The sequence below is a fragment of the Crocuta crocuta genome, unplaced genomic scaffold, assembly GCF_008692635.1.
Source record: "Crocuta crocuta isolate KB4526 unplaced genomic scaffold, BGI_CrCroc_1.0 scaffold316, whole genome shotgun sequence".
Lineage (NCBI taxonomy): Eukaryota > Metazoa > Chordata > Mammalia > Carnivora > Hyaenidae > Crocuta > Crocuta crocuta.
Window position 1 is genome coordinate 70,161 of NW_027529682.1, and position 27,683 is coordinate 97,843.

General features: G+C 44.2%; 1 protein-coding gene across 2 annotated transcripts; it reads left to right on the forward strand.

Annotated features, from left to right (window-relative positions):
- The first annotated feature begins 3,718 nt into the window (after window positions 1-3,718).
- Window positions 3,719-27,372, forward strand: SCN3B (sodium voltage-gated channel beta subunit 3). Of its 2 annotated transcripts, XM_077763060.1 has the most exons (7): window positions 3,719-3,874; window positions 4,301-4,381; window positions 11,306-11,469; window positions 14,055-14,280; window positions 18,273-18,411; window positions 22,919-22,997; window positions 23,520-27,372. In XM_077763060.1, exons 2-6 carry the CDS (start codon window positions 4,327-4,329, stop codon window positions 22,980-22,982), a joined length of 648 nt encoding a protein of 215 aa, XP_077619186.1. In that variant the 5' UTR covers window positions 3,719-3,874; window positions 4,301-4,326; the 3' UTR covers window positions 22,983-22,997; window positions 23,520-27,372. The 2 variants fall into 2 exon arrangements, with proteins under 2 accessions (XP_077619186.1, XP_077619185.1); XM_077763059.1 differs by having other exon boundaries at window positions 22,919-27,372.
- The last annotated feature ends 311 nt before the right edge of the window (window positions 27,373-27,683 follow it).

Consider the following 27,683-nt stretch of genomic DNA (forward strand, 5'->3'; position numbering starts at 1 on the left):
TCTTGTACACAGAGTGTGTTATGAGTGTTTGTGGGACACTCATGAGTGTCAGGAAAGTTCTGGCTTCTCTGACTATTCAGATGAAATTCAATTCAATTCAACAAACACTTTTGGCCTCGTTTTACCTGCCAGGCTGTCTGCCACGTGTAGATCCAGGAAGGGATTGCATAGTCTGGCCATGATGTCACTATTTCCTGTCCTAATCCCCAACTTCCTTTGGCTGGTGATGGTAACCACACAGCTGGCAGTCAGGATGAGGGAACGATTTGGAGATGCCTGAATCTTCCAGTCACACATGTGTACTTTGGCCATAGTTTAAAATAAACATGTTTTTGTACTCTCCCTGTCCCCTGGGTTATGTACTATTTTTCAAAATCCATTTAGAATAGCAAAAGCGGGTCACTTGTCTACACTGGGCTCTGATTTCTGCATCTTGGCTCTTAGCTCAGGTATGTGTTGAACTTGAAATGCATGAAGAAGGGGTCCAGACAGTTTCTCTGGTCTGAGTTCCCCTGTTCCTCCTCATCCCCTACTTTCAGTAGATACTCTTGTCTCTTGCTTTATGAAGATTCATATGTGTATCTTGAAGTCCCTACTTTATCTTTACTCATGATGTCACTGCCTCTACTGCTGTCTCTAACTGCCCCCTCTCCCATGACCCCATAATCTTAGTGAAATGGGTTTCTTTCCTCAGGAAAAGTAATATCTCCATCCATATCTCAGATGTCATTCTTCATATTTCCCTATCAGAGTCATCCTTCCCCCACCCCTCAAAATCTTTAAATACCTCGGGCCCTATACTCTCCTTTTTCTCAATCTCTGAGCACAGTCGGTTGAAGTCCCCTCTAAGGAGAAGTGTCCTTCAAGTCTCGAAATTCTCTTTCCTCGTCTGTTGTGACATTGTATCTTTCTGATCTTCTCCCGTTTCTCTGATCATTTTTTATTTCTGTTCCCTCGATTATGGCTTGGGCTTGTCACTCGTTCCACACTATTCTCACTCATTCATCCATCTATATATTCGTTCATTCAGGATTTATAGAGGATCTAATAATCTGCCTGGTACCAACCTGGGCATAAGAGTACAGGAGCACACAGAGCAAACAGGGCTGCTTTCATGAAGCTCACATCCTGATAGGAGGAAACAGAAAATAAGTAAATGCATTAAATTTCAAATAAAATCATTTTGGAGGGTAAGAGAGGATACAAAGGACAAGAAACAGGATAATGACCTAGGGAGTAGCTTCAAGTAGGGAGAAGTGGGCAGGAAACAAGTTTAGAAAGTGTGACCAGGAATGCCACTCACGGGAGAAGTCATCTGAGGCAAGACCATAATGATAAGAAACCAGACATAGGATGAAGAGTATTCTGGGAAGAGAGGACATCTGGTACAAAGACTCTATGATGGAGAAGAGTTTAATACTTTTGAGGTACATTAAAAAAAATTAAATGTAATGGAACATGTGGACAAGACAGGGAACAGTAGACTCGGGTGTGAAGAGATAGCCAGGGTTCAGGGCAGGTCTTGTTAGGCCATGGTGAGGAGTCTAGGTTTTATTAAGTGCAATGAAATGCCACTGAAAGTCTTTAACCAAGGAAGGTACATGACCTTATAAAATATAAAGAGTTCTCTCGTTACTGTTTGTAGGCCTCAAATGGATAGTTTCATCCATCAACTGTAAGGGGAAGATGATCATCAAATTGGAAAAGGGTAAGAAACACAGAAAAAAAAAAAGATTGAAGCCAAAATGGCAGAAAGGAGGAAGGCATAGCTTAAACAATTAAAATGAGTTAAAAACTCTTGAAACAAGGCAGAATGTACTTCAGGGAACTTAAGGTACTTATGAAAGTGACTGAAAGCCACTGCCAAAAATCAAAGGAAATGTCAGAAAACTGAGAAGACCACATGCTCCTATTTTCAATAGAGGAAAGGCAGGGAAAATGTCATATTCCTACTAGAGGCAAAGACAGTGTTCCTAAAATCTAATGTAAAATCCTCAGAGTGACTAAAATGGGATTGGTAAGCATTTAAAAAAGAACATTGTGATTATTTCCTAATAGCACAAATGGATATAAGAAAAATGTAAAATTAAACCAATTCCCACTGTGTTAGTGGTGGTGGTTGTGGGGGTGGTGGTTGACAGATTTATTGGACTGAAGATATCCCAGTTGTTCTATGTATTTGGGTGAGGTTTTCAGTAAAATCATAGAATCTCAAAGGCTGTTGGAACTTTGTCAATAATTGATTCCAAACTTCCAGTCTATAGAAGTTTTTTTCCCCCTACAACATCCCAGTAATTCTTTGGATAACAACTGCTTGAACATAACAAAAGGTAATTCATTCCACTTCGGAATGGTTTGAAATATATTGCTAAAAATCTATTTCCATGGATAGATGAATAGGTCAAGCCTATTCATCAGAACTGTTCTTGTAGGATTCATGAATTGGAAAGGTTGAATTAAGTCAACTTTAACTTCTCTTACACGTATAATGGACTGTGCTTCAAGGGCTGGCCTTCAAAAACAAACTAGAGTTTATGGCCTGGTGGCTCCCTGCTCGGGAAGAAGATCCTATCTTGGAGACCTTCTGTTGTTCTGTCATATGTTAGGAAAGAGAATTTCCTGCCTATGGTTCGTTTACAGTCAGCTGTTACTCTGCCGTTCCTTTTTGGAGTATCAGTGTCAAGTTTCTTTCCCCTTTTGGAAAGGGAACGGGAGGGGACAAGAAGGGGGAGGGGCAGGTTTTTGTATTAATCTTTCATTTCGGCTCCAGGCATTCCTAATCTGTTATGTCAATTTGAGTTTATAACAAATCCGAGTTTGAATTTCAAGTTTCAGGTTTCCCTTTCAGAGATGGGGCGGGGGCGCTGAAACAGCTGCGAAGGGTAGGGAGTGGCTAATAGAAGAAGCCAAACCACAATCTGTCTGCTTTTAAACTAAAAGAAAAAAAAAAAAAAGAAAAGAAAAGAAAAGAAAGAAAGAAAAGGGGAAAAAAGCGATTAGAGCAAGAGGGAGCTGCACCCACCCGCAGTACCACTTTTGGGCTGACATTTGGATCGCCTCACTGGATGAGGAACAGGGAACAGGTGCGCCTCACTCGTACCCCACTTCTCCTAAGCAGGGATTATCTTGCTGCGTTTGGTGTGTCCGGAACTAATTAATCAAGGATAGACAAAGAATAGACTAGGAGAAGAGAAGGGGATGGGGTTGGGGGAAGAGAAGCTGCGAGCTTCTCGGGTACAGTGTACATTACAGATGACATCATTGCCTGAAAGAGATTTGGCCCTCCCTTTCCCGGAGCTGGAGGCTAGCTTGCCTGTGCTGGAGCAGGAGTGGGGTTGCCTGGAGGGTGTGAATTGCGGGGAGGAGGTGTGCCCACGCTGGGAGAGGTGTGGAGATGTGAAAGGGAGACCTGGAGACAGCCAGCGAGAACAGAAACAGCGGCGTCTGGAAGTGTTTGCGCAGCTTCAAGCTCCGCCCCCCGCTCGGCTGCTGTGCATGGCCCTGGGAGGGGCACGCCTGTTTGGGGGTGGGGAGAATGTGCACGAGGGGTGGGTCTGTGGTGGCGGTGGGGGTGGACAGCCGCCTGCGCATCTCAAGGCTGACTGAACACACACGGTCAAGGGGGACCTGGAGAAGGGCAGCTGGTCACCCGCCACCCAGGATCCAGGACCNCCTCCCCTCTGGACCTTCCCGCGGAGCAGAGGGCGGGTGTGGACGGGACCGAGGTGGAACGAATTTTGGAGCTCAGACCGGAGGCCTCGGTGGCTTTGGGCGCGGGGGGCACGCCCAGCTGGAGAAGCCGGTGCAGGCTGATGAAGCCGAAGCTCCCGGGTCTTGGTGGATCCTGGTTGGAGCGTAGCTGTTCCCAGGGGAGGTGAGAGGTGGATTAACATGGACCCCTTCGACAGCGCAGCCGCCTAGAACCAGCCGTGCTGCTCTCCTCCGAGCTGAGCTGCCACCTGGGCGCAAACCCGAGAAGCAGCTGAGCAACTGGAATTTGTGAAGTTCCGGGGTGGGCGGGGAAGGTACTGTCCGTGGTGCTGAGCCGGATCCCAGCAACGGGCTCCGGGGAGAGCGCGCGTAGCTGCTGATCGGCTCCCTCGAATTGGGGCGGTGCGCTGGGGTGGTTTGGAGCTGAAACCCCCGCCCGGCTCGATAACCCCTGAAAGCCTCCCCAGTCGTCGGCGCTTGGCCCTCATTTCAATCAGAAAGTCGCCCCCTTGGGGCAGTTCGTCCCGAAGGGTTTCCTCGAAAGTATCGAAAGAGGGCAGTTCTTGACCGAGGGAATCTCTCTGTTTAGCCCCGAAGCCAGCCGCCAGAGAAAAGATGCCTGCCTTCAACAGATTGTTTCCCCTGGCTTCCCTCGTGCTCATCTTCTGGGGTAAGTACCAGCACCCCGCCATGAGAGATGCAGATAACAGTAATAATGCCATCAATAATAACACTTATTGATGTTGTTTGTAACAAAAGGAGCCTTGGTTGGCTTCTCTCTATGCATGTCTGCCAGACATGGAGATTCATAGGGGTTCCATGAGAGCTGGGATTTTGAGATTGGAAAAATACCTCCTCACTCCCCTGCTGTTATATTCCAGAACCACCCTTAGTGGGTTTTCCACCCCTCCTTCTGTTTCCTGTTAATTCCAAAGTATTTTTTCCCTTTTTCCTTTGCTGAAAGGAAATGAAGTCACATTCATTATGAAAAATCTCAGTTGCATTTACATTTCATTTTTCAATTAAAAATCTTTGGGTCTTCAAATTAATTCCCATGTATTTTTTTAAAAAGCTAAATGCATGCATTTTGAGAATGAAAAGACTTTATTGAGCCATTTGTGTAATTTTAATAGGGAAAATGGGCTTCAGTCATTTGCAACTATGTCTTTGATAAACAGACACCTGGACATTGCATCTTTATTCTTTTTCATGAACATGTGAGGCTAAGGTGCTTTGGTGTTTGGGGAGCTGTGTGTTTTGCTTTCAAAAATAAATAGGTTCTTGTTTGCTGTGAGGATATAAGGTGACCTTCTCCCTCCAAATAAAGAAGACCTTCACTTACAACACTAAGGCTAAGCAGAGTGGTGTCAGAGTGGGGTACCTGCATGTGTGTAGAAGAGTTAATGAGTCTACATGATAACGTCTGTATATGTGATTGAGAGAATGCCTTACTGTGTCAATGCATATGCCTCAGTGTTTGAATGTGTGTGTTAGTATATGTCTGAGCATGTTAGAATGGATTGGTGAAGACGTGTGTGTGTGTGTGCGTGTGCGTGTGCGTGTGCATGCACACATGAGTGTGTGGTTGTATAGTTCTAGGCATCTCTCTCTTGGTGACTGATTAGATCCTCAGGTAAAATACAGGTGCTCTTCAGTTGATATATTGCTTCACATGATCTTTTACATTTCTACTTTTTAAATGCTTTTATCTTCCTCTGTGCTAAAAGTCAATAACCAGGATAATTGTGCCCACTTGCTTTATTGAAACTAGGCATGTGGGATTAATTCTCCCACGGTTGGCCTGAAACTCATTCTGCCTGTGCAGTGGCAAATATGCTGATGGGAATTGCCTCTTTGCCTTAGTATCACTTTATTAAGCCTCCAGGACTTACTGGCTGCCAGCATTATCTGGATTTTGCATGTGACCAAAAGCAGAGCCAAGCTTCCTGTTGAACAAAATGCCTGATGAGACAGTCTGGGAAGGACAAAGAGGGAGAGTAATGCCAGTCCCAAGGGCAGACTCACCACCATCCATCCCCTGTAGAGTAGACTAGACCTGAAGATGAAGCAGACAGAATGGGTTGCCAATGACCTCACCTGCCTTGACGATTTAAGGCTGGGATTTCCTCAGGGGAGGCTAAGACTAGAGACATGAGCCTTAGGAGAGGTTAGTCTGGCTGGATAAGAAAGAGTATGGGTAAAGCAGCAGAAGATAAAGTTGCAGAGAAGGACAGGGGTGATATTCTACAAAGCTCTTCTTCCCAAACCTTAATTTAAAGTTTTAGCATCCCTGCCTGAATTCCAGTGGAAGGGATGAACATACCATATCCTAAGCCCTTTTTAGGACTTATAAAGCCTGGTTTGGAGTCTTAGTCTGATATTAGCTTGCTATGTAACAACCTTAGAGTATCTAGTTCTTCATATGTAAAGTTCGGAAGTCGGGGCTGATAATATCTAAGACTGAAAAGTAAGGAAATATTTACAAAATATTGCTAAACTTGGTACATCCACCCCTCTCCTCACCTCTACTTCCCACCCCACCCCCAAAATAAAACCTTTGGAAGAAGTGTGCACATCACACCCATCATTGCTCATTCTCAGCTTCTTTATGATCTGAACATTGGTTCACAAAGCTTAAAAGCTGCAGTAGGAAAAGGGATGGTTCAGGAAATCTGGTCATCAAATGTAAGAGAAAGGCCTCATTTCACAAATGCGATTTCATTTTATTTGAATGTAATTCTTGTACTGGAAACCATTTTGACTAGGTATGTTCTCCCTTCCTAAGTTGCTTTTTCACATGATGCAAATATTAATGGAAAGAATATTTGCTATTATATTATTTTCTGCATATATTGAAAAAGTTCCCTTATTTCCTTTAATGAAGTATATAATAATAATTTTAAAAACTTTGCACTTGCCTCTTGCTGTGGTTTGCAAAGCACTTTTCAATCTGTTACTTCTTTTTGGTCACCATATCAGTCCTTGGGGATAGCCAGGCGAAGTAGCATTACTTCCAGTTTAGATGTGAGAAAATGAGCTCAGGGATAGGGAAGGACTTGCTTAGGAGCTCTTGTCTCTTGATTTCAGTCTTCTAGTGCTTGTTCTAGCACCTCTAATGAATACATGTGCTGCTATGCAGGATTGCCGGATGGGCATCTGTCCTCACATACCTCTTGGGAGCCACCACCCCTCCACCCCTTCAGCCATGCCTTTCCTATGCCCTCACCATCCAGATCCCTGTATCTTCTCTGCTCTTCCTCTCCAGGCCTCCTCTCCCACGTGTCTGCCCTGTTGGGGAATGTTTTCCTGTCTTCCCCCAGCACCTCATCTTGCACCCATTCTTGAAAGGCTCTGCTAAGTGACTGGCTAATCTGATAGACAAATCATTTCAGGGTGTTAATATCTACAGATAATTTCATTTATCACCCATTTTTGGAAATATTTACACTGCTTTATTATCTTAGCACAAAGAAATGCATTCTAGAGCAAGCTCAGGAGGGGCAATCTAGTATTATCCAAAGAAGAAAAAGATTTGAGGGTATTAGAGGAGTTGACTCTCCACCTCATGATAGATTGATACTATTATTTATTTAATGTAATCATTAGGAATATTTCTACCTATTCTACCGTCTCATAAGTTTCCTCATTATTACTATAGAAATTGAAGGAGAGACCAGAGGTCAAATGATTTGGCCAAGATTATTCCAGGGGTTTATCATTTACAGTCAGCAATGTGGATTGAATATCTACCATAGGTACAACCTTTTCTTGGGTATCTAGAGGATTTCACAGAGAGGCAGTGGTGTACTAGAGACTCATGGGGTGGAGGAACAGATTTCACTTCTTGATGGAAGAAGCAGCAGGTCATATGGCAAAGGGCAAGGAAAGAGGGATGAGAGAATTTTGTGGCCATTTTGCAATGTACTATCCAGGACTTCATGAACAGAATTCTTATGCCTTGAAACTGGACTTCGGCCATGAGAAGGGAATCAGTAGTGCCTGTTCCCTGATGATATACCAGATTACTGTCATCTCAGGAAAAAGAGGCTGCCGTGTTCTCCACAGTTATCCCCCTGACTGCATATATTCTGTGCTCTCTCCTTTAACTATAAATGAATTAACTGTACTCCTATTTAAGACCCATTCATTGCCTGTCACGTGTTCAATGGATGTTGGTCCCACAAATTATTCTTTTTCAAACCCCAATAGCTCTGCTACCACCTTCATACAAGCCAAACCATTGGGCCATCTCTCAGTTTGATCAGTGTACCAGCCTCTTGACTCTTCTCTTTGCTCCCACATTGTCCTCTGTCACCTCTTCCATTTATTCTCAACATAGATCATGTAATTTTGTATAAATCATGTCATTCTTCCACTCAGAACATTCCAGTGTTCCCCATGTACACATTTCATCAAGTTTATTGATTAACCATTTTTCTTATACTGGTTATAATCAGTATTTGATTCTGAGAGGGAAGTATTCATTATTGATATACTGTATGGACTTTTTAAATTCCATCCTTTACAAATGATCAAGATTGGAGCTGTCAAAATTATATTTTTATCATGGAAAAAATTTCAGCTCCCCAAGTCATAATGCTGAACAGAATTGGAATATTTTCTTTAGAATTACTTGAAAAGGCAAATGAAAGCTTATTATAGGATGCTTTATTTTCTTTTCTCTCTCTAGAACCAGAATATTGCTGGCAGCTATTGTATTAAAAAATTAAAGTATATTTTCACTGCTAAAAAAAAAATCAAAAGTCAAAGTTCTAATCAAGACCAGCCGTGATCTGGCCTGGCTTATGTCTCCTTTCTCATTTTGTTCCCTGTGTTTTATTGTGCTCTGCTTTCGACAGACACTCCCACCCTAGGACCCTTGAAATGCTATTTCCTCTGTTTGCACACTTGCATACAGATATTCATATATCTCCTTTCTTTCTCTCATTTCTTTCCTTCAGTGCCTGCTCAGTGTCACCATCTCAGTGAGGCTGTCTCCAATGTTCCTATGCACCTCTCCTCTGTTTTACTTTTTCTCATTAGTACTTACTACAATGTCATGTTTCTTATTTTTCTCTCCCTCCCCTGAAATGTAGGCTTCATGGGGGCAGGGATGGTTTCTGTCTTGTTCCCTGTTGCGTTTGTCAGTGCCTAGAACAGTGTCTGGCACACAATAAGTACACACTATATTTGTTGAATAAATGAACAAATAAATGAAGGATAAAATACATTAGCAGGTGATACGTCCAAAGCACATTCATATAAATCATTCCACAGAATTCCCATGATGACGCTGTTAGATAGATGTTATTTTCAGCCTTCTGTTGATGAATAAACTGAGTCTCAGAGGTTAAAGAGTAGATAATCCCAGGCCTTCAGTAGCTAAATACATCTTCTTTCTGCCTCTGTGTTCGTAACTGTGCATTCCTTGATACAGTTTCCTATGCTGCTTCTGAAGTCATCATCACGGAACTAACTTATCTTTGCCATGTCTCATTAAATATGAATGTGTCTCAAGGCTGCCTGTGACACAAGAGTGCTCAATGCACATTCTCTGCACCCGTACTCATTCCCAAACTTTTGCACAGACCACACCTTCTTTTCTCTTTTTTTTTCAACTAGGCTTACAATCAAGACTTCAAACACATCACATCTTGAAAGTGTTTCTGATCAGTTCTCTCTAGATACAGGTCCTCTCTCCATTTAAAGTGATGGTCCACATGTAGAAGCAGGAGACCCTCTTGCAGACTGCCTGATAAGAGCAGCCCCAGCTAGCTTGAGAGTTTTAAAACCAATTGACTTTATTTTCCCTTGATGTTTTAAACTTCATCATAGTGCTACTTATGTTTGTTAATTTTTTTTAATGTTTATTTAGTTTTGAGAGAGAGAGAGAGAGACAGAGCATGAGCAGGGAAGGGGCAGAGAGAGAGGAAGACACAGAATGTGAAGCAGGCTCCAGGCTCTGAGCTGTCAGCAAAAAGCTTGACGTGGGGCTTGAACCCATGAACTGTGAGATCATGACCTGAGCCAAAGTCAGACACTTAATTGATTGAGCCACACAGGTGACCCAGAATATTAGCAATGTGTATTGCTTCATTTTATAGGGGTTCTGCTTTTATTATTAATTTATGGGGAGGTAGCACTAGAAGGGGTCTTAGAAGTCCTGATATCAGATCATCCCATTTTTGAATCTTCCATACAATGAGGTATAAAATCTTACCAAATAGGGTTTTTTTTTGCATTTGCTAAGAGCTTCCTTTTACAGAAAATTCCTTTTTTTTTTTTTAAATGAGCCAAACTTACTTCTTACAATTTTTGGAATTGGAAAGAATCTAATTTCTCTTCCACAGGCCAGCCTCCAAATATTTGAAGGCAGATAAGTTCTGTGTCCAAGCCACGCACCCCCAACTCTCCCATCTGTTTTCCCCCCAGAACTTGTCTCCAGGCGCTTCTCCATCTTGCTCCCCGCTGGGCATGCACTCACTGAACAACTTTCTGTTGTCAAATGTGACAGCCTGAACTGATCAGAATGGTCCAGATTGGTTCTGCATGGTGCAGAGGCACTGTCTCGCCCTCATTCTGCACATGGTACATCTGTTAATGCGGCCCACATTTGCATTCGTTTTACTGGCAACCTCATCCCACTGTTGACTCATTCTGAACATGCAATCTCATGTACGCACCCTATTTTCTGGGCCCCAAGTTTCTAGAGGGCAGAGACCGTAAGTCCAGATCTCCGTGTGGCAGGCAAGGTATCCCCCCACTCTGACCTCTCTCCAGATTTTTTAACTTTGTCTCTCTCTACATCTCTGCACGAAGCATTGCTCCAGCTCAATGGTCAGCTCACTGTCTTCCTCACTGCTGCTCCATCCTCCACCACGTATCAGAATTACCTACTTTCTAAAATAAAATTCAGATGCAATTATATCTCTCCATGGCCTGCAAACATCTGACCCCGCATGTTGTGAAGGCCACACAAAGGTTTTCACAACGTGGTCCTCGTTCCCTTTCTAGACCCCTGCTTCATCTTCCTTCTCTTCCTCTCTCCCCAGCCCGACCAGGAATAATTGGCTCTCTTCTGGGAACAGAGCACGTCACCAGCATGGCACTCACCACAATCCCATTTAATGATACTTAGAAGTATGTGTTCCCTGCTAGATCATAAATCCCTTCAGGGTGTGGTTAGTGTTTTGTTCATCTTTGTGTCTCAGCCTAGCATTGGGCCTGGCACAGAGTAGATTTCAGTGAATGGTGGTTGAATGAAGGGTGCATGGATGGGTGGGTATGTGTGCACCCTATTTCCCACCTAGACTCTCAGTCTTTGAGGACAGGGCTCAGGTCTGCACCCCAGGAGGCTTTTAGTCAACTCACAGTTATCCATGGCTCCCAAAGCCCACTCCCTGCCTGTTCTGAGCGTGCACCCTTGGGGACCACAGGTGAAGATATACATGCAGGTACATGCAATCCTCAGGTTTGTCTCATGATTCTTCCTTCTCTGTCTCTTCTCCCTCCCTCTTGTTCTCCAATGCCACTCTCCTGGTGCCCTCCTCCCCAACACCTCCTGTTCCTTCCCTGTCCCTGGGCCTCTCTCCAGTTAGTGTCTGCTTCCCTGTGTGTGTGGAAGTGCCCTCGGAGACGGAGGCCGTTCAGGGCAACCCCATGAAGCTCCGCTGCATCTCCTGCATGAAGAGAGAGGAGGTGGAGGCCACCACGGTGGTGGAATGGTTCTACAGGCCCGAGGGCGGTAAAGATTTCCTTGTATGTCTGGCTGATGACTCTGGCCTTTCTTTTGCTTGCCTCTGCTCTTATGTGCCTGGCTCCTGAGAGTCTGGGGAGTGAGAATCTCACAAATATTGGCTCTTTCTTTTCAAAGTGTTGACAGCTCCCCAGCAGATAACTGACAGCCTGAGTGTAGCCCAGCCTCTGTGACAGAAAGGGCACTTGGTCAGCCATGGGCATTCCTGGTTACCAGTGGGGGAAGGGGGAAAAGAGATAAATAGCATGTAGAACCTCCTGTGTGCTAGCCACCCCATAAGGCACTTTGCAGGTGTTTTCATTGACTCTTCTGCACCGTCATGTTGGATGGATTAAATTAGTAGATAGATGGAAATAACACTCAGCATCATTATACGGGACAGCATAGGTTAGCTCATTTAAATCTCACAATCCCAGTGAAATAAGAATGATGGGGATGGCCAAGGCTGATAGTCAACTGGTATACCCCATAGCCGCATCTGTGAGTGAACTATTTAAATAGTTCTATAATGGATACTTGCTGTGCCTTCCAAGTGGCCTCATCACCATCGGTTCCACTAGGAACCTCCAGACCTCCTTATGAAGCTAAGGGATCATCCTGACAGAGCAGGGAGCCTCCAAGACTGTGCTCTGTGCTGTGGCTAATATTAGTTCTGATTGGTTGGTGCCACTGCCAATAACGTTATATGCTTTGAATATCACCTTGGGGATGACTATTATTCACACTTTCATTGACTCTGGAACCCACACTGTCTGGGTTTGATTCTCAACTCCACAACTTTTTAGTTTTATGCCCTAGGACAACTTGCTTCACCTCTCTGTGCCTCCATTTCCTCATCTCTAAAATGAGGATGTAAACGATAGCTACCTCAAAGAATGGTTACCTTCAAAGTTGTTAGCTTTAATTTTTAATGCATTTAGAATAGCCCTGGAAAACAGGAAGCATGATACAAGTGTTTGCTAGAGAGAAGGTATACGTACATGAGTGAGGAAACGTGGCCCGAAGAAGTTAATAAGAGACCTTAGATTCGAACCAGCTTGTCTGACAGCAGATACAAAACCCTTTTTACTGTGCTATCTCACCTTCTTGAAGGCAAGTTTCTTTTGTGCAAAGACTTAATGGAGATGATAGCAAGGTGAAATTGAGTGCTCCAATCAAGTGTTTGTTCCAGAACTGGAACCAGTAAATTTCCCTGAAACCTTGGGGTTCACTCAGAGTTGACTGTGACTGAGGCTGGTCCCCAGGGTACAGGAATCTAGGCCAGATGTGAAGGCTTCCATTGGCCTCAGGCCTGGTGGTGTGCCAGCCACTTACTCTACTTCCATGTCTGCCCAGAATGAGTAGAAGTTGACTCAGAAGGAGGAAAAGGGGGCCACCTGGGTGGCTCAATTGGTTAAGTGTCCAACTTTGGCTCAGGTCATGATCTCACAGTTTGTGGGTTTGAGCCTCATGTTGGGCTCTGTGCTGACAGCTCAGAGCCTGGAGCCTGCTTCAGATTCTGTGTCTCCCTCTCTCTCTGCCTCTTTCCTGCTCACAATTTCTCTGCTCTCAAAAATAAATAAACATTAAAAAATTGTTTTAATTTAAAAAAAAGAAAAAAGAAAAAAGAAGGAGGAAAAGAAACTTTAAAAATTGTAGTGGACATACAAAGCAGTGCTGTCTACTAGAAATTTTTGTGAAAATGGAAATGTTCCATATATGTGCTGTCCAGTACAGTAGCCACTAGCCACATGTGGCCACTGAACACTTGAAATGTGGCGAGTGCAACTGGGAGAGTAAATTTTACATTTTATTTCATTTCTAGTCATTTAATTTTTAATGGAAGTAGCCACATGGGGCAAGTGGAGACCAGAATGGACAGCACAGCTATGCAGAATAAAAAGGTGTGTCAGAAGGTGGAAGTACTTGAGAAAAGAAATTTCAAGACCACATTTCAGTTCTAATTCAGCCCAAAGTGAAAGACCTGAAGTGTGCATCTCGTTTGGCAGCTCTCTGCTCATTGGTGACACTTTTGTGTCCTGGGTCCCTTTCCTGTGGCCTGGCTCAGACTGACCACATCCCCTCAGTGGCAACCAGATCAGAGAGTCCAGTTTTGAGGCGAAGGCTTTCTGATGTCTTCATGACTCGTGAAGTGGCCTCTCTTGGACTCTATGCTCTGTTCTCCCACTGGCTGCCCCTGTGACACTACTTACTCTCTCTCTTGCTCTCTCTGTCTCCTTCCAATTCTTTCTTTCAGTTTCCCCCTCCTGGTCTCCTATAGGCTTTACTCACCTTCTTTGTTCTTGTTCTCTGCACCTCTTTTTCCTGCCAGCCTTCTTCTTGTCTACCCTGTCTGCATCTTCCTGTGCTGTGTCCATGTGCCCTGATAACCTGTTTACCTTTGCTCATCTTTTGCTGCCTTTCTCTCTCTTCCCTGCCCTCCGCTGAGCCTCCTCATCACACTCGCAAACTCAGGATCTCCTTGTAGCCTTGTCCCCTCCCTTCCCTGTCCATGCACGACCGCTCCTTTTCTCTGTCCTGTCCCCATCCTGGCCCTCCTACCCTGTTTTCTCTCCCGGCCCTACCTCTTCTGCTTCTCTACCTGCAGATCTACGAGTATCGAAATGGCCAGCAGGAGGTGGAGAGTCCCTTCCAGGGGCGCCTGCAGTGGAATGGGAGCAAGGACTTGCAGGATGTGTCCATCACTGTGCTCAACGTCACCCTGAATGACTCCGGCCTCTACACCTGCAACGTGTCCCGGGAGTTTGCCTTTGAGGCACATCGCCCTTTTGTGAAGACTACGCGGCTGATCCCCCTCCGTGTCACCGAGGAGGGTGAGGCTGGGGTGCAAGGTCGGGAGGACGGTGGGTCTCCACACAAATGAGGCCTTTGCAGAGTGCAAAGCCTGTGTATCGGGAGGGGTGACATCTAAAAATGCCACCATTGACTTAACTTCTTTTAGTGGCCAGCTTCCTGCAAACTGCTGGAAAGCTTGCCTGTCTGCGCCTTTCCTCAAAGCAGAAAGGCTCAGAAAGGCAGTAGAAATACCTGTTCCTTGATCCCCTGACTCTCAGCCTTAGAGAAAGAAGTCAGCCTCCATGAAGCCGAAGGCTGCCAACTCAGCTACCTTCTTCTCCAGCCTGTGTTGAACCCCTGACTCAATGGGCACAAGGAAAGCTCATGAGGTTATCTAGAGGTCACCTGACCCTCTTGTCATGGAAGCCATACCTCTTCTGAACAGCGGTCCTCAAACGTCAGCAAGACTCAAACCCCCCTGCAGGACCTAAAATGCAGACTTTCTGCTTCTGTGGATAGAGCCTAAGTGTTTGCATGTCGAACAAATTGCCAGGAGATGCCCATGCCGCCTGGGACCACACTTTGAGAACCGCTGCTCTAAACCAAAGTCTTCTGTCTTCCCCAAAATAATCACACAACCCACCTCTTCCCCATCCCCTAGCATCTATCAGTACAAAATCTCATTCTCAAGTGGAAGAAAAAAACCTTTCTAGTCTTAGTTTAAAATCTTCAGATTTCCCACAGTCAGTCTCTTATTAGGGTGGGGGTGGGGGTATCCTTCCATCAACCCAGTTCAAATGTTTCTGTTTTAATCCAGTCCAGAATCTTGAGGGTGAAGGTAAAGTGTGCTCACACATCTGGTTTCAAGGGACTCAGAGAACTGTGGTTCCCAGCCCCTTGCAAACACTCCCTTGTGTTGTCAAGAGACCAATATGTGCATGTCCTTTTGTGTCTTTCCATCCAGGCTAAGGGATGGTGCCATTTTCCTTGGACTGTTCTTAGGCAATCTATTCCCAGCATACTCTTACCATTTTCACTGCCCCAAGAGGCAGAATGGTGAGCAAGTAAAAGGTGCGGGGCATGAAAGAAGAGGTCGAATTCAAGACAGCGTTCTTCCTAGTATTCCCGAGAATACTGACTTCCAAGCCACACATTTCCTTATTTTTTTCTCTCATGTTATTGTGATATAATTCATGAAGCAAACCTGAGAGTGAACGGCAGGGCAAGAGGGGTCATGATTTTGTCCTGATGTGGACAACATGACTAAAACAAAAGGTAGGTCAATTCTGAACGTGCAGAAGCACTCTCAGACCACTGGCATTTAGACCTGATAGGCCATTCTCTCTCTCTTGTGTACAACGCGTCACCTCTTGTGTACAACGCGTGGGTTGGACTGGAAGCTCTCTAAGGTATTTTTCTGTTCCCAAGTTCCATTATCCTCTCTGTTTACACACCTCTTCCCCCCGGGGAAAAGAGGCTGGCGCCCTCTACTGGTCACTGCCGGAACTGTTGGCTTGGTGACGCTGACACTAGGAAGATGTGGGTCTCCACCCCCCTGCTCTCTCAGGCTTTTGCCTCCAGAGACTCTGGCACAGCCAGTGGCAAGTGTGGCAAAACTGAACCTGTCTGCCTGCTGGGCACCAGAGCAAGACTTGGGTAAGAATAGAAGGAAAATGAGTTTGTTATCAGAATCACAGAGCCTCTTGGGATGTTAGGGCTGGAAGGAAGCTTGGCTCTCATTTCTTACAGAGGTTCTGAACAAAGAGCAGGCATCAGAATTGCCCAGGGGGCTTTCCTTGCATGTAGCCAGCTCCCTACCACTCTTATGGGTATGAGCTCTGTAGCTTGGGGTGAGGTCTGGCGTGTGTAAGTAGAAATTACTCCCCAGGTGATTGACTGGAGGGTGCAGCTCCGATGCCCCTCATTCTGTGGTTGGGAGATCAGTGAGGGGCTTGCTGAGGGATATGAAGCAAATTAGCACCAGACACAGGACTACAGGCCTCATCTTTTGCTTACCAGGCTAGCTCTATTTCCAGTGCATCTTTCTCTTCTACCACCACCCCTCTTTCTGCTACTCTTTCTTTCTTTTCATATCTTTTCTTTTCTTCTTTCCCTCCCTTCTTTTCCCTTCCTTCCTTTTTTTCCCCTTTCTTTCTCTTTTCCTCTGTGAGCCTCTGAGAACCCCCCTCCTGCCAAGATACTCACTGCTTCCATAAGGCTCAGAGCTACACGCTCCACCACGATACGATACACCACATCACATCTCCTCCAGTCCTGTGGTCCTGAAAAATCTCCCTGGTTCTTTGTTCAAGCTGAACTTACCCTGTCCTAAGCTCTGACCTCTGGGCTCTAAGAAAAAACTCTGAGATCTCTTCCCCCAGAAGTGACTAAAAATATGAGCATGGATAGCTTCCTGTGTTCCTACTTCTGGGCTATTGCATTTAAAAAGAGCATGCTTTAAGCCAAGTACATAAAAAATCAGGTATTACCAAGCCCACAAAAAGATATTTTATGTGTATGGTGTTCTTCTGTGCCACTAGCCAGATTTATGAGCTCCAGCTCCATCCAGTTAGGAAATCTGGACTGCTTCTCTGAGCTGAAGGTCATGGCTATAGCAATGCTGTACTTTTCATGGGCGAGGCCTTATGGATGACTGGGGCCTATGAATAACCAAGGGCCATGAATCTAATTTGCTGGAGGAGTTAGCAACAGGAGATGTAGCTACAAACTTCTTTCCCACTAGAAAGGATTATATGTATCAGGGCCTTTGCCATACATTATCTTTCAATTGTCATTCTGGTTGGCTGTGAAACAAAGATCAGTATTTATTTATATGCATTCTGCAAATACTTATTGAGTACTGCAAATATTCCAGGATTAGACAACAGGCTGATAATTCAGAAATAAGTGAAATATGTTCTTAATAAGCACACCGTCAGTAGAGAAGAGAGAGAAACACACCACAGCACAAACCGAGAGGTGTTACAATGGACGGATGAGAAAAGTGCAGAGGAGGACATGAATAGCTCTGCATTAGAGGCAGAGGAAGGTTCCACAGAGGAGCGGACTTTGGTGGAGTCCAGAAGAATGATTGGGAGACTGAGAAGCAGGAGAAGATATTGGGAGAGAGGTAGCTGAGGGGTGTGCAATACAATCGAGGAAGAGGAAAGGGGATGAAAATGTCTACAGATCCCAAAAGACCACAGTGTATATGAGAAGTGAAGTTTTGCTGGCCTACTGAATGGAAATGAGGAGAAAAGGGTTGGATTGTGAATCTTGCTTGTCATGTCCGTGATTTGGTCTTTATCCTGAGGGGAGGATGCACCATGGGAAGATTTAAAGAGTGAAAAAGGCAGGATCAGATTTGTGTTTCAGAAAGCCTGGTTAATACATGGAATGCTCCAATACTCATTTCTGTTTGGGTTTGGGATGGTCTGGAAGGAAGATGAACTGGAAAGAACCCTGTTTCCAGTCCAGACTTGTAGAGGCCACACCCACATCACCGGGTGGGCTGACTGCACTGGCCCCTTACAATGTTTTCCATGCTTTCTCCCTCTGCCACTCTATGCTCAGTGGTTGAACCAGACCTGTCCCTCACACCTGTGTAAAGAATATCACAAGATATTCTTTAATACACTAGGTAAGGGTGTGAACTGTCACCTTTACTGTACAAGTTAAGAAAGTAAGTTTCAAATAAGGGACATGACTATCCACACAAAACTGGGACCCAGGTCTTCCATCTCCTTCCATTCCAGGATTCCTTCCACGGCTCTATTTTCTTTCCACTCTTCATTCTTTCTCATCCCCGCCCCCACCCCTGCTTCTGCTCCCAAAAAAAGTCAGTGAGGAAGCTGACAGACAGGAGAGTCAGAGGATATTAAATCTCTTTGACACCTTCTCAAGTTCCGTAGAGCCAAGGCTAATTTAAGCCCTACATAAAAAAAAAAAAAAGTCTCGTATGTCTCTAACCCAATGACAGTTCTGGGTATGTTGGACATGCACATTCTAAACCTCACTGTCCCCCTTGCAGCTGGAGAGGACTTCACCTCTGTGGTCTCTGAGATCATGATGTACATCCTTCTGGTCTTCCTCACATTGTGGCTGCTCATTGAGATGATATATTGCTACAGGAAGGTCTCGAAGGCTGAAGAGGCAGCTCAAGAAAACGCGTAAGTGCCAAGATGCCAAAGTGATGCTATTGAGCACCTACAAAGTGTTTGCTCTCACGGATCAGGTGCTAAGCAATTGACACCCTCCTCCACTTGCCTCACAACAACCTTTGAGGTAGGCAGCATTCATATACTCATTTAATGGATGAGAAAACTGAACCTGGGAGAGTGTGCCCGGGACCATTATAAGAGGCAAAGCAAGGTCTGGATTCATGCCTGCTAACTCTTCCCCTGTTCTCTTAACCACTGATGTAAAGCCCATAGCTCCCATCACAATCCCATGAAATTAGCATTATTGTGACCATTTCATGAAGCAGGCTTATGGAGGTTGTGTGGCTTGCTGAGGCCATGCGGATGATGAAAGGAGAGGCTGGGATGTAGGCCCCTCTACTCTGAAGGCCCATGCTCTTTCTGTCGCACTCAGCTGTTCGTTGTACACTGTGGAGCTCATCAGGCCAGCTGGGCCTTGCCTTATATCAGCCAAGGAGCTCAGAGCCACACGTTCTTGCTCCCGGAGCCTGGCAGCAATGGAATGCATGGAGTAGAGGCTCTCATCCTCCAATGGCCAGACTGCACCTTGGCCATTTTCACCAAGGCCCTAGTCACTCAGGAGTGAGCACATCTGAGAAAAAGATGGGGTCTGAGGGCCTAGGAGGCCCCTCTGGCCTGTTACTTGGGGAGAAGAAAGAACAGAACTCACAGATGTACAAGGCTGGCAACACTGCTGAGGGGACAACCTAAAAACTGTAGGCTATTATCACCCAAAAATGTTTGATAAAGAAAGTATTTTGCACGATATCTATGACCCCAGGCAAGTAAAACCTACAACTGATACAAAGATAGAAAGTATTGATATATGAGAGGAACTTGTCATTCCTGGCAGAACCTAGGGTGCTTGGGTTTTAGTGCTTGGACAGGAAGTGCCCACACTTGGACAGGAAGCATCTACAACGGGGCCTGCACAGAAAACAGGGTCGGAATGAGGCCCCCAGAAGAGCCAGGATCTTCAAAGAGCTACACCACATGCAAAGGACAGATCAGAAAATCAGTCCACCAGCCCGGAGAAAAGCCAAGGAAACAACATCCATCTTGGCCTGACTCCCAAATAGAAACCTAAAAGATTCTTGAGAATTAGTAGCTGCAAGGCCACTCTCACAATGTTTGGGATTTAAATTTATACTACCTACGTGATCCAGGAAGCTTCAAGCTGAGAAACTCAATTAAAAAATTAATCCCCAGACAGCGATCGCCACGTAGAAGCAAATGAAACACCATTCTGAAGGGACCCACCCCTCAGCTGAGGCTTAACAGGATTCCTTGTATAAAGCATTGCTGAATCTGATTTTACAATCTGATCCAAATACACAACAGCAAACAATCCAGCGGGGACAAGAGAAGTAACAAATGGCAAGATTACATCCCAGGAACTTCAGACACAAGAAGGGCCTGGTAGAAGTTAGAAAATAAGTCTATTTCAAAGAGTGAAAGCAAGGGGCTCCTAGGTGGCTCAGTGGGTTAAGTGTCCGACTTCCGCTCAAGTCATGATCTCCTAGTCTGTGAGTCTGAGCTCTGTCGGGCTCTATGCTGACAGCTCAGAGCCTGAAGCCTTCTTTGGATTCTGTGTCTCCCTCTCTCTCCACCCTCCCCCACTTGCACACACACTCTCTCTCTCTCTCTCTCTCAAAAATAAATAAACAGTAAAGAAAATTTTTTTAAAGAGTGAAAACAATAAAAGGAAGAACTGAAAGCCCAGGAATAGAATAAATTGTGAAGAAAAATGAACAGGCAGATTTCAAATAGGAATCTTAAAAATCTGGAAATGAAAAATATAGTCAATAAATTTTAAAACTTGATGGACTGGTTTACCAGAACAGTAGATAATGGACAAGCTGGAAATAAATGTAAGGATGTTATACAGAATGAAGCACAGAGATATAAAAAGCTGGAATATCACAGTGAAACATGAAGAAAGAAAATGAGAGTATCATTAGAACAGAGAAAATGTAAGAGAAACAATATTCAGAGAGACGATGGCTAAAAAGAGCATGACTCCTCAGATTCAGAAAGCATGACATGTCCTGAGCAGGATAAATATTAAATCTAAACACTAATCAGGGCACCTGGTTGGCTGTGTCAGTTAAGCGTCTGACTTCAGCTCAGGTCATGATCTCACAGTTTGTGAGATCGAGCCTGAATCAGGTTGTCAGCACAGAGCCTGGAACATGCTTTGGATAATGTGTGTCCCTCTCTCTCTGTCCCTCCCCCACTCATGCTCTCTCTCTCAAAAATAAATATTAAAAAAAAAATCAAACACCAATCATCTTTACACTGATAAATGGCAGCCACTAAGATAACCTTCAGCAAACACCATCTGTGTTATAATACTGGACACGTCTCCCTGCTTTTATTCAATATTATATTGCAGTTTGTGAGTAGTGTACTAAGTAAATATAAAGGGGGTAAAAGAGTAAAAATTGAAACGGAAGAAACTAAAGAATTCTGATTCACACCCAATGTCATTATCTACTGTTGGCTTGAAATCTCTCATGGAGCTTCCCGGTGTCACCTGAAATCTGCCCCCACTCACGAAGGGCAGGGAGAGACTAAAGTAAGCCGCAGGCCATTCCAGATTGGGAGGTGGAAAGTTGAACAAGCCAGGGCATGAAGTTACCAGGCTTTTCTAGGGCAGCCACAAGATGAGCCTGCCAGAATCTTAAAGGTTTATGTAGTGAGGCCTTAACTAGGTTCAGACATGTATATTGTCCAGATAGTTTCAACACTGCTCCCTTGTCTTAAGATGTGGTCTTGGCAGCTTCTGGGAGTGGGGAAGGCAACTGGAAGACACACCCCAAGGAAAGTGGAAGTGGGGGAGCCCTTGATTGCTGGGGTCCAGCTTACAGGTCACCTGGCAGCCACATCCCCTCCATGATCCCCTCCACCACCTACATAGAAAATCCAAGGGAATCTATAGACAAACCCTTAGAGTGAGGGAAAACATTCCACAAAGCTGTTGATACAAATCAAAACATGAAAGTATAAAAACCACCTATGGTCCAGCCACAAAAATTTAGAAAAACATTTAAATATTTAAAACATTGGAAAACATTTCTATTACAGCAGCAGCAAATAGTCTCCAGTATCTGGGAATACATTCGATAAAAACTTGCAAGACCTTTAAGGAGAGAATTACAAAACTTTACTGAAAGACTTCAGACCTAAATAAATGGAGAATAAAAGCTCGCTGTTGTAAACATGGCAATTCTCTCATAAATTAATCTGCAAATTCAATGACATTTCAATCAAAATACCCATTAGACTGTGCAAGGAACTCAATTAGCCGATCTTAAAAGTCACAGGGAAGACCAAAGGGTCAAAACTAGTCTAAACCGAGCGATGGCCAGATAGCGAATGTTTTAGGCTCTGCAGGTTACACAAGGGTCTCTGTTGTGTATTGTTCTTCGGTTTTCCTTCCTTGTTCGAAACTCTTACAACCGTTCTTAGCTCATGAGCTGTAGTTTGCATATTTCAAAAAAAGAACAATATTTAGGGAAGGTGGCTGGTAGGACTTTACCTATCAGATATCAAGGTTTCTTATACAGCAACTAAAGAGTTTGTTGATACTGACTTAGGCATACAGCACAAAGAGAATAAAAAAAAAAGAGCCCACAAATAGATCAATGTGTACGTACAACTATACATAATATATGACAGAAGTGGCACCACAATCACTCAGGGAAGAATGAACTCTCCAATATGTGGTAGAAGGACAATTCCTTATCCATATGGAAAAGAAGAGTCCCCCATCTCTCACACTAAACAAAAATAAATTGTAAGTGGATGTAGAGATGAGGTAAAAAGTAAGCCTTGAAAATTCTATTGAGGGAATATAAGACAGTATCTTTATTATGCACAGAGAGGAAAAAAGGATAGTTTTCATGACAGTATATCTAAAAATGATTTGTTTAATACAAGAATTCATAAGGAAAGTTTAGAGACAAACCAGACTGGGAGAAGATATTTTCAAGACACAAAACCATCAAAGAAAAATCCACGAGAGAAAGAGAGAGACATCAGAGAGAAAGTTGCCAAAGCAAATGAACAGTCAAATTACAGAAGCAGAAATCCAAATAGCCTATAAACTTATGAAAAGATGTACAACGTCAGCAGTAATCAGGGAAATGAATATTTAAGCAACCATAGAATATAATCTCACATGCATCAGTTTGGACAACATTTTAATCTAACAATAAGAAGTCCTGAGATCCATGTGGATAAATGGGAAGATTCATACACTGCTAGTGGAAGGAAAAAAATAAAAAAACGCTTATTATTCTAGTTCCCAGTGAAAGGGCCATTCTAGTTTTCTCTTGGGACACACAGGCAGAAGGAAACGCAGAAGTATTCTATAGATGTCCTTGTTCCTGTACCCTTGTTCCTTCCCTTTTCTTGTGTTCCCACCCCTGGGTACAAAAGTACTGATTCTCTCCCCTCATCTGCCCTCCTCCAGGTCTGACTACCTTGCCATCCCATCAGAGAACAAAGAGAATTCTGCGGTACCAGTGGAGGAATAGAAGGGTGTGACTGAGGTGATGTAAAGGAAGGGCAGGCAAAAGTGGAAAAGGATGGCAGCTTGTACAAGGAACTTGGTCACCCACACCCAAGTGACTAAATTTGACCCCGTAGATTTCTACCCTACCCAGAGTCCCCACCTTCAGGGTACTTCTTAAAGTCAACACCCAGGTCACAAAGCTGTGTGTGACGTTAAGCCCTTCAGAGAGTGAATTGCTTTTGCCTGAGCAATTTGAACTTCTTACCCACAGTGACAAAGTAGTTCCCCGACTCCCTCCTTTGTAAGGATTGTAGATTTGGTGAGAGTCTTTGGCTGGCCTGGACTGGGCCAGGCTGGAAATTCTCAGTGAGTTGTTTTTATCATTGGTAGGTGGGCTAAACACTGAGGGACTGGATATTCCAGGTTCAGTGATATTAACAGTGTCAGGAGGGTGCCCCCAGGGGCCAGATCACTTCCCTTCATGCATCCATCCTTCTATTCATTCATCATATATCCGCTCACCTCTGAATTTTCACCTCTGACTTCCTACCTCCATCAGACCTCTACATACCATAAAACTTGGCCAGAACTGAGGAGTCAACATTTCTACACAGACTCAACCTCACCCTATTCTAGGTTTCAAGCAAGGAGCTCCCATGCCAACTGGACTTCCTGTGCTCCAAATAACCTTGTACAAATGCTGGAGATGGCACACTTCTCTGCCCCTAACTGGTTGGAATTGGCTTATTCTTCATTGCTTCAAGTGAATGGATGTCTTAATGGAAGGAAGCAGAAATGATTAATTTGGTTAAAGCAGGAGCATCATGAAGTGGGATTCCTTGAAGTCAGTTTTTGTTTTTATTTTCAAGTTCCTGGCCCACTTGACTAGAGCATCAGAGCAAAGCATGCCTTCCTAAGATCTTCAGTGACAGAAAGTTTACTAAGCATGGACCAAGATGGTTTCTGGAACTTGGTACTCTGGGGCTAGATCCTGATAGGTCTCTAAGGACTAGGTTGAACTCAGCCCTTCAAGAAGCCAAAGACAGAAGTGGCCCCTAAAAGTCATCCAACGTGTTCATCACCCTATTAGGGTAATGTATGTGTGCCCTCCAAGTGGAGCACACCACCTGAGATTGCTGGGAAGCATTATATTCTTGTGGGCATTGGAACTGAAATTTCTAAATTCTTCCTCTCAAAATTCCTGTAGATCAGTATTATCCCTCCTTTTACAGGAGGCAACTGAGACTCACACAGGGCTCAACTAAGAGATTTCAGAGGATAAACTGAAACATAGTAAGCCTTAGGTGATGCCCACTTGACACTTTCAGAGATGGGATGATTTTGGTTTTAAAAAGACCTTGAAATTGAGTTTGGCTACAGCCATGCCTCTTTCACAAGCACAGGGGTGAATTGCCTGGCTGAGGTTAACTCTGATAGATCCAGTTACCTGGAAACTAGCCAAGAGGCAGAGATCAAGACATGGGGTAGACTTGAAGAATTTCTTTAATGAAAAGATTTGTGACTACGAAAAATCCTCCAGACGGAGATTACATCTGGGAATATTTAAACTAAGAAACATGCTCTTTTGTCTAAGAAGGATGATGAGAGAATGAGTGAAGTGATAGGGGCAGGATAGGCTAGGTGGCTTCCAAATATTTCACCTGTGAATCTATGATGTCTAGTTGTTGAGGGTTTTTTTCTTTCTTGATTTTGGGAGAGCAGAGAAACACTGGAAAACTTTCAATCAATATCTCGTTTCATTTTAATTGAGTGACTGGTCCAAATGTGATGTTCTTCAGCTAGTGAGAGAGGGGAAGGCTGCTCCATGGGCTATGAGAACATACAAGTGGCTGGGACTCAATGATGGGTGTCCCTCAGATCTAGGGGAATTTATGGGGAAAGATAACACTCCACTGTCTTTGGGCCTCACCCAATGAACTCGTTTTTGTTTTTACAATTCTTCCATCTTTGTGGAAGTATTTGACACAAGTCCTTGTTCACACGTTCGAGTGTCTAATTTTATTGAAGAAAATACTCTCAGTAAATTTAAGGCCTTTCTCATCGGTAACTGCACATGATTCCTGTGAAATCGGGGACAGAATGTAAATCATTTTTTTGTACTTTATGACAATAGGCATGGATTACTGTGCGGTTCTGCCGATCTCATGACTGGTGGATGGCCGAGCTTACAGTAGGAGCGAGCTACTTCCTATCACTCCACCCTCCTCTTGCTTCTAGTAGATAAGGCATCTAAGCATCTAACTCGTAATAATGTAGTATGCATGATGGCTGCCTTTTTTTTAAAAAAAAAAACTCCTCCCCAGATATTTCCTGAGTGGTTTTTAATGAGCTGAATGGCACCTATCATTTCCCCCCCTTATTTATGTTTTACAGGTAATCTTCTCTTTTCTCCCCCCTAATTCCTCAACCCTTCTCATTCTCAATTCTGTCATTAGACCAATATGGTTTACAAAGTGCTTTCGTTTCTGTTACCTCAGTTCTCTACAACTAACCCTGTGAGGTGGGTATTACTGATATCTCTGTCACAAATGAGCACACTGAGGCTAAGAAGCTTACCACATGCTAAGGTCACACAGCTGGGAGGTGGAGAGCTCAGTTCCCTTTTCCACTTAGACTGCATCCTTTCCTCTCATTGTTGAGCTTTCTGTCTCATCTTTGCCTCTCCTGCTTGTCCTGAGGTGTTCCACATCTTCTCTTACTCTTAGTGCCACTCGACAGCTCCTCTACCACTTTGCTTCTTAGCAGGTGCTCCAAATGTGCTTTGAGAGTCTATCTCATTTTGGCTTTTCCTTTCTAGTTGGTTTGCACAATACTTTTTCTCCCAAATTATAATTCAACTCCTTCTTGGGAGACTTGATCAGGACTACAGAACTAAGGATAGTGTGATTCCCAACCTGCTTCAAATCCTCTCCACTCCTCATTTCTCTCCATATTCCTAGAGGACCCAGACCAAATGTGTGTTGCTCTGGAAACTGCATCTGGCATGCTGTTCCTATTAAAGGGCTTAGAAATGTTCTCAAGGGCTATTATCACCTTAGGAATCCCACCTGTTGTCTTGGTGCTGGATATTTTCCATGATCGATTTTCAATTACACAATTCACTAAAGGCTAAGCCAGGTTTGGGTCAGATTTTCCTTTTCCTACTGCTTAACAGCCAAGAACTTGACTCTGCTCAACAGTTGGCACTGTATACACTCTGCCCTACTGACCTTTACTGCTAGCTCAATCTTGTATCCTAGCCCTAACTCCTGTGTGGAAATACTGTGACAGACAGTGCCTGTCCCTACCCCAACCTTTACTTTCAGTCTGTTTAAAAGCATTTTCCCTTCTTTTCTCCATCCCTCAACATCCACATACCCAGATTTCTTATTATCTTGAGTTTCTGGTTTCTCCTTCAATGCTCAACTAGATATGTTAGTAGGAAAGGAATTTTTCAAAGCAGGAATATGCTGGAGACATGTGTACAGCAATAAATGGTTAAGACAAGAGACAGTAGCTCCCTCCTCTCCCCGGGAAAGATCAAAAAGGAAAGTACACCCAACTCAATCTGTGAATCTATCGGACATCAATCAGAGGGGAAGGGCTGTGTAACTGGCATCTTTGCAGGAAAATGCAAAGGCTAGACACATTTCAGAATAGATCTTCATTCTCCTTTCCTAAGTTAATAGAAAAATATAGAAGAAAAAAAAAGCGTTCCTCTCCACTCCTTTTGTAAATGAAAGATCCCTGAGCCAGTGAATTCACCTAGTCACTGTGAGTGTATCTGAGTAGTACTGTGTTCATCCTCTGATCATCCATCCATTCTGCATTTCAGCACCCACTCTGCCTGGAGCACCAATCTAGAGCCTCGGTGTGCCCTGTGGTCTTAGCTCTGAAAAATACCATCATCCAAGCTTTTCCTAATCTCTGAAACTCCACCATGGTAGATAACTCATGTTGAGTTATCTTACTTGAGTTTATAGTAGGACCCAGTAGATAAGCACTTGCAGCAAGTCTGAGTTGTAGTAGATCAGACTCAACCCCTATCATAGGCCAGATAAGCCTCAACGACAGGAATATGTTCCCCCCTACCCAACCCTGAGTCACCATCAGGCAAGGGCTGAATCTGATGGCAATGTGTGTGATGGGGAGGAAGGCACGGAAGCGCCGTGCTAGTAGGTTTGGGAAACACCATCAGACACCATAAGCAAACTCCTGCGGTCTTGCAACTGATAGATGTCTTTACCACATTGTCACCTTCATGTTGCTTTTTCTTCATTTTCCACAGCCAATTTTTTTCTGAACTCTAGCAATGTTGTTCCTGATCACCCAAGCTCTCGACAACCTAATGGCAGTATGTAGTGTTTTTCAGGAAATACCCTGTTCATGTCAATAAAGTGTCTCTACACACAGCTTGCTCTGGTTTTGCTCTACTATGTGTGTCTGTCATGTAGACTATGGCTTCTACCTCCCTCCCCAGCCTGCATCAATTCCTGAACTCACCATCAGTGGATATTTCCCTGGTAATGAAAAATGCATTTAATAGTCTGAATTAAACATACCATAAATGTGTGATCTAGCTGCTCTTCCCCTCTTTCCCACCGCCCCCCTCCCAAGTAAAAGAGTCAACAGTCCCCCCCTGCCTGACACCAAGTAAGTTTCCCACCAGGTGGTGAGGGGCTAACTTCAAGGAAGACCTGATGAGGGGAAGGGTGAGACTCCC

Coding starts and splice junctions, on each gene's coding strand:
- SCN3B (XM_077763059.1), top strand. CDS start 4,327: ATGCCTGCCTTCAACAGATTGTTTCCCCTGGCTTCCCTCGTGCTCATC. Junction 4,382..11,305: donor CCTCGTGCTCATCTTCTGGG/GTAAGTACCAGC, acceptor GCCTCTCTCCAG/TTAGTGTCTGCTTCCCTGTG. Junction 11,470..14,054: donor AGGGCGGTAAAGATTTCCTT/GTATGTCTGGCT, acceptor CTCTACCTGCAG/ATCTACGAGTATCGAAATGG.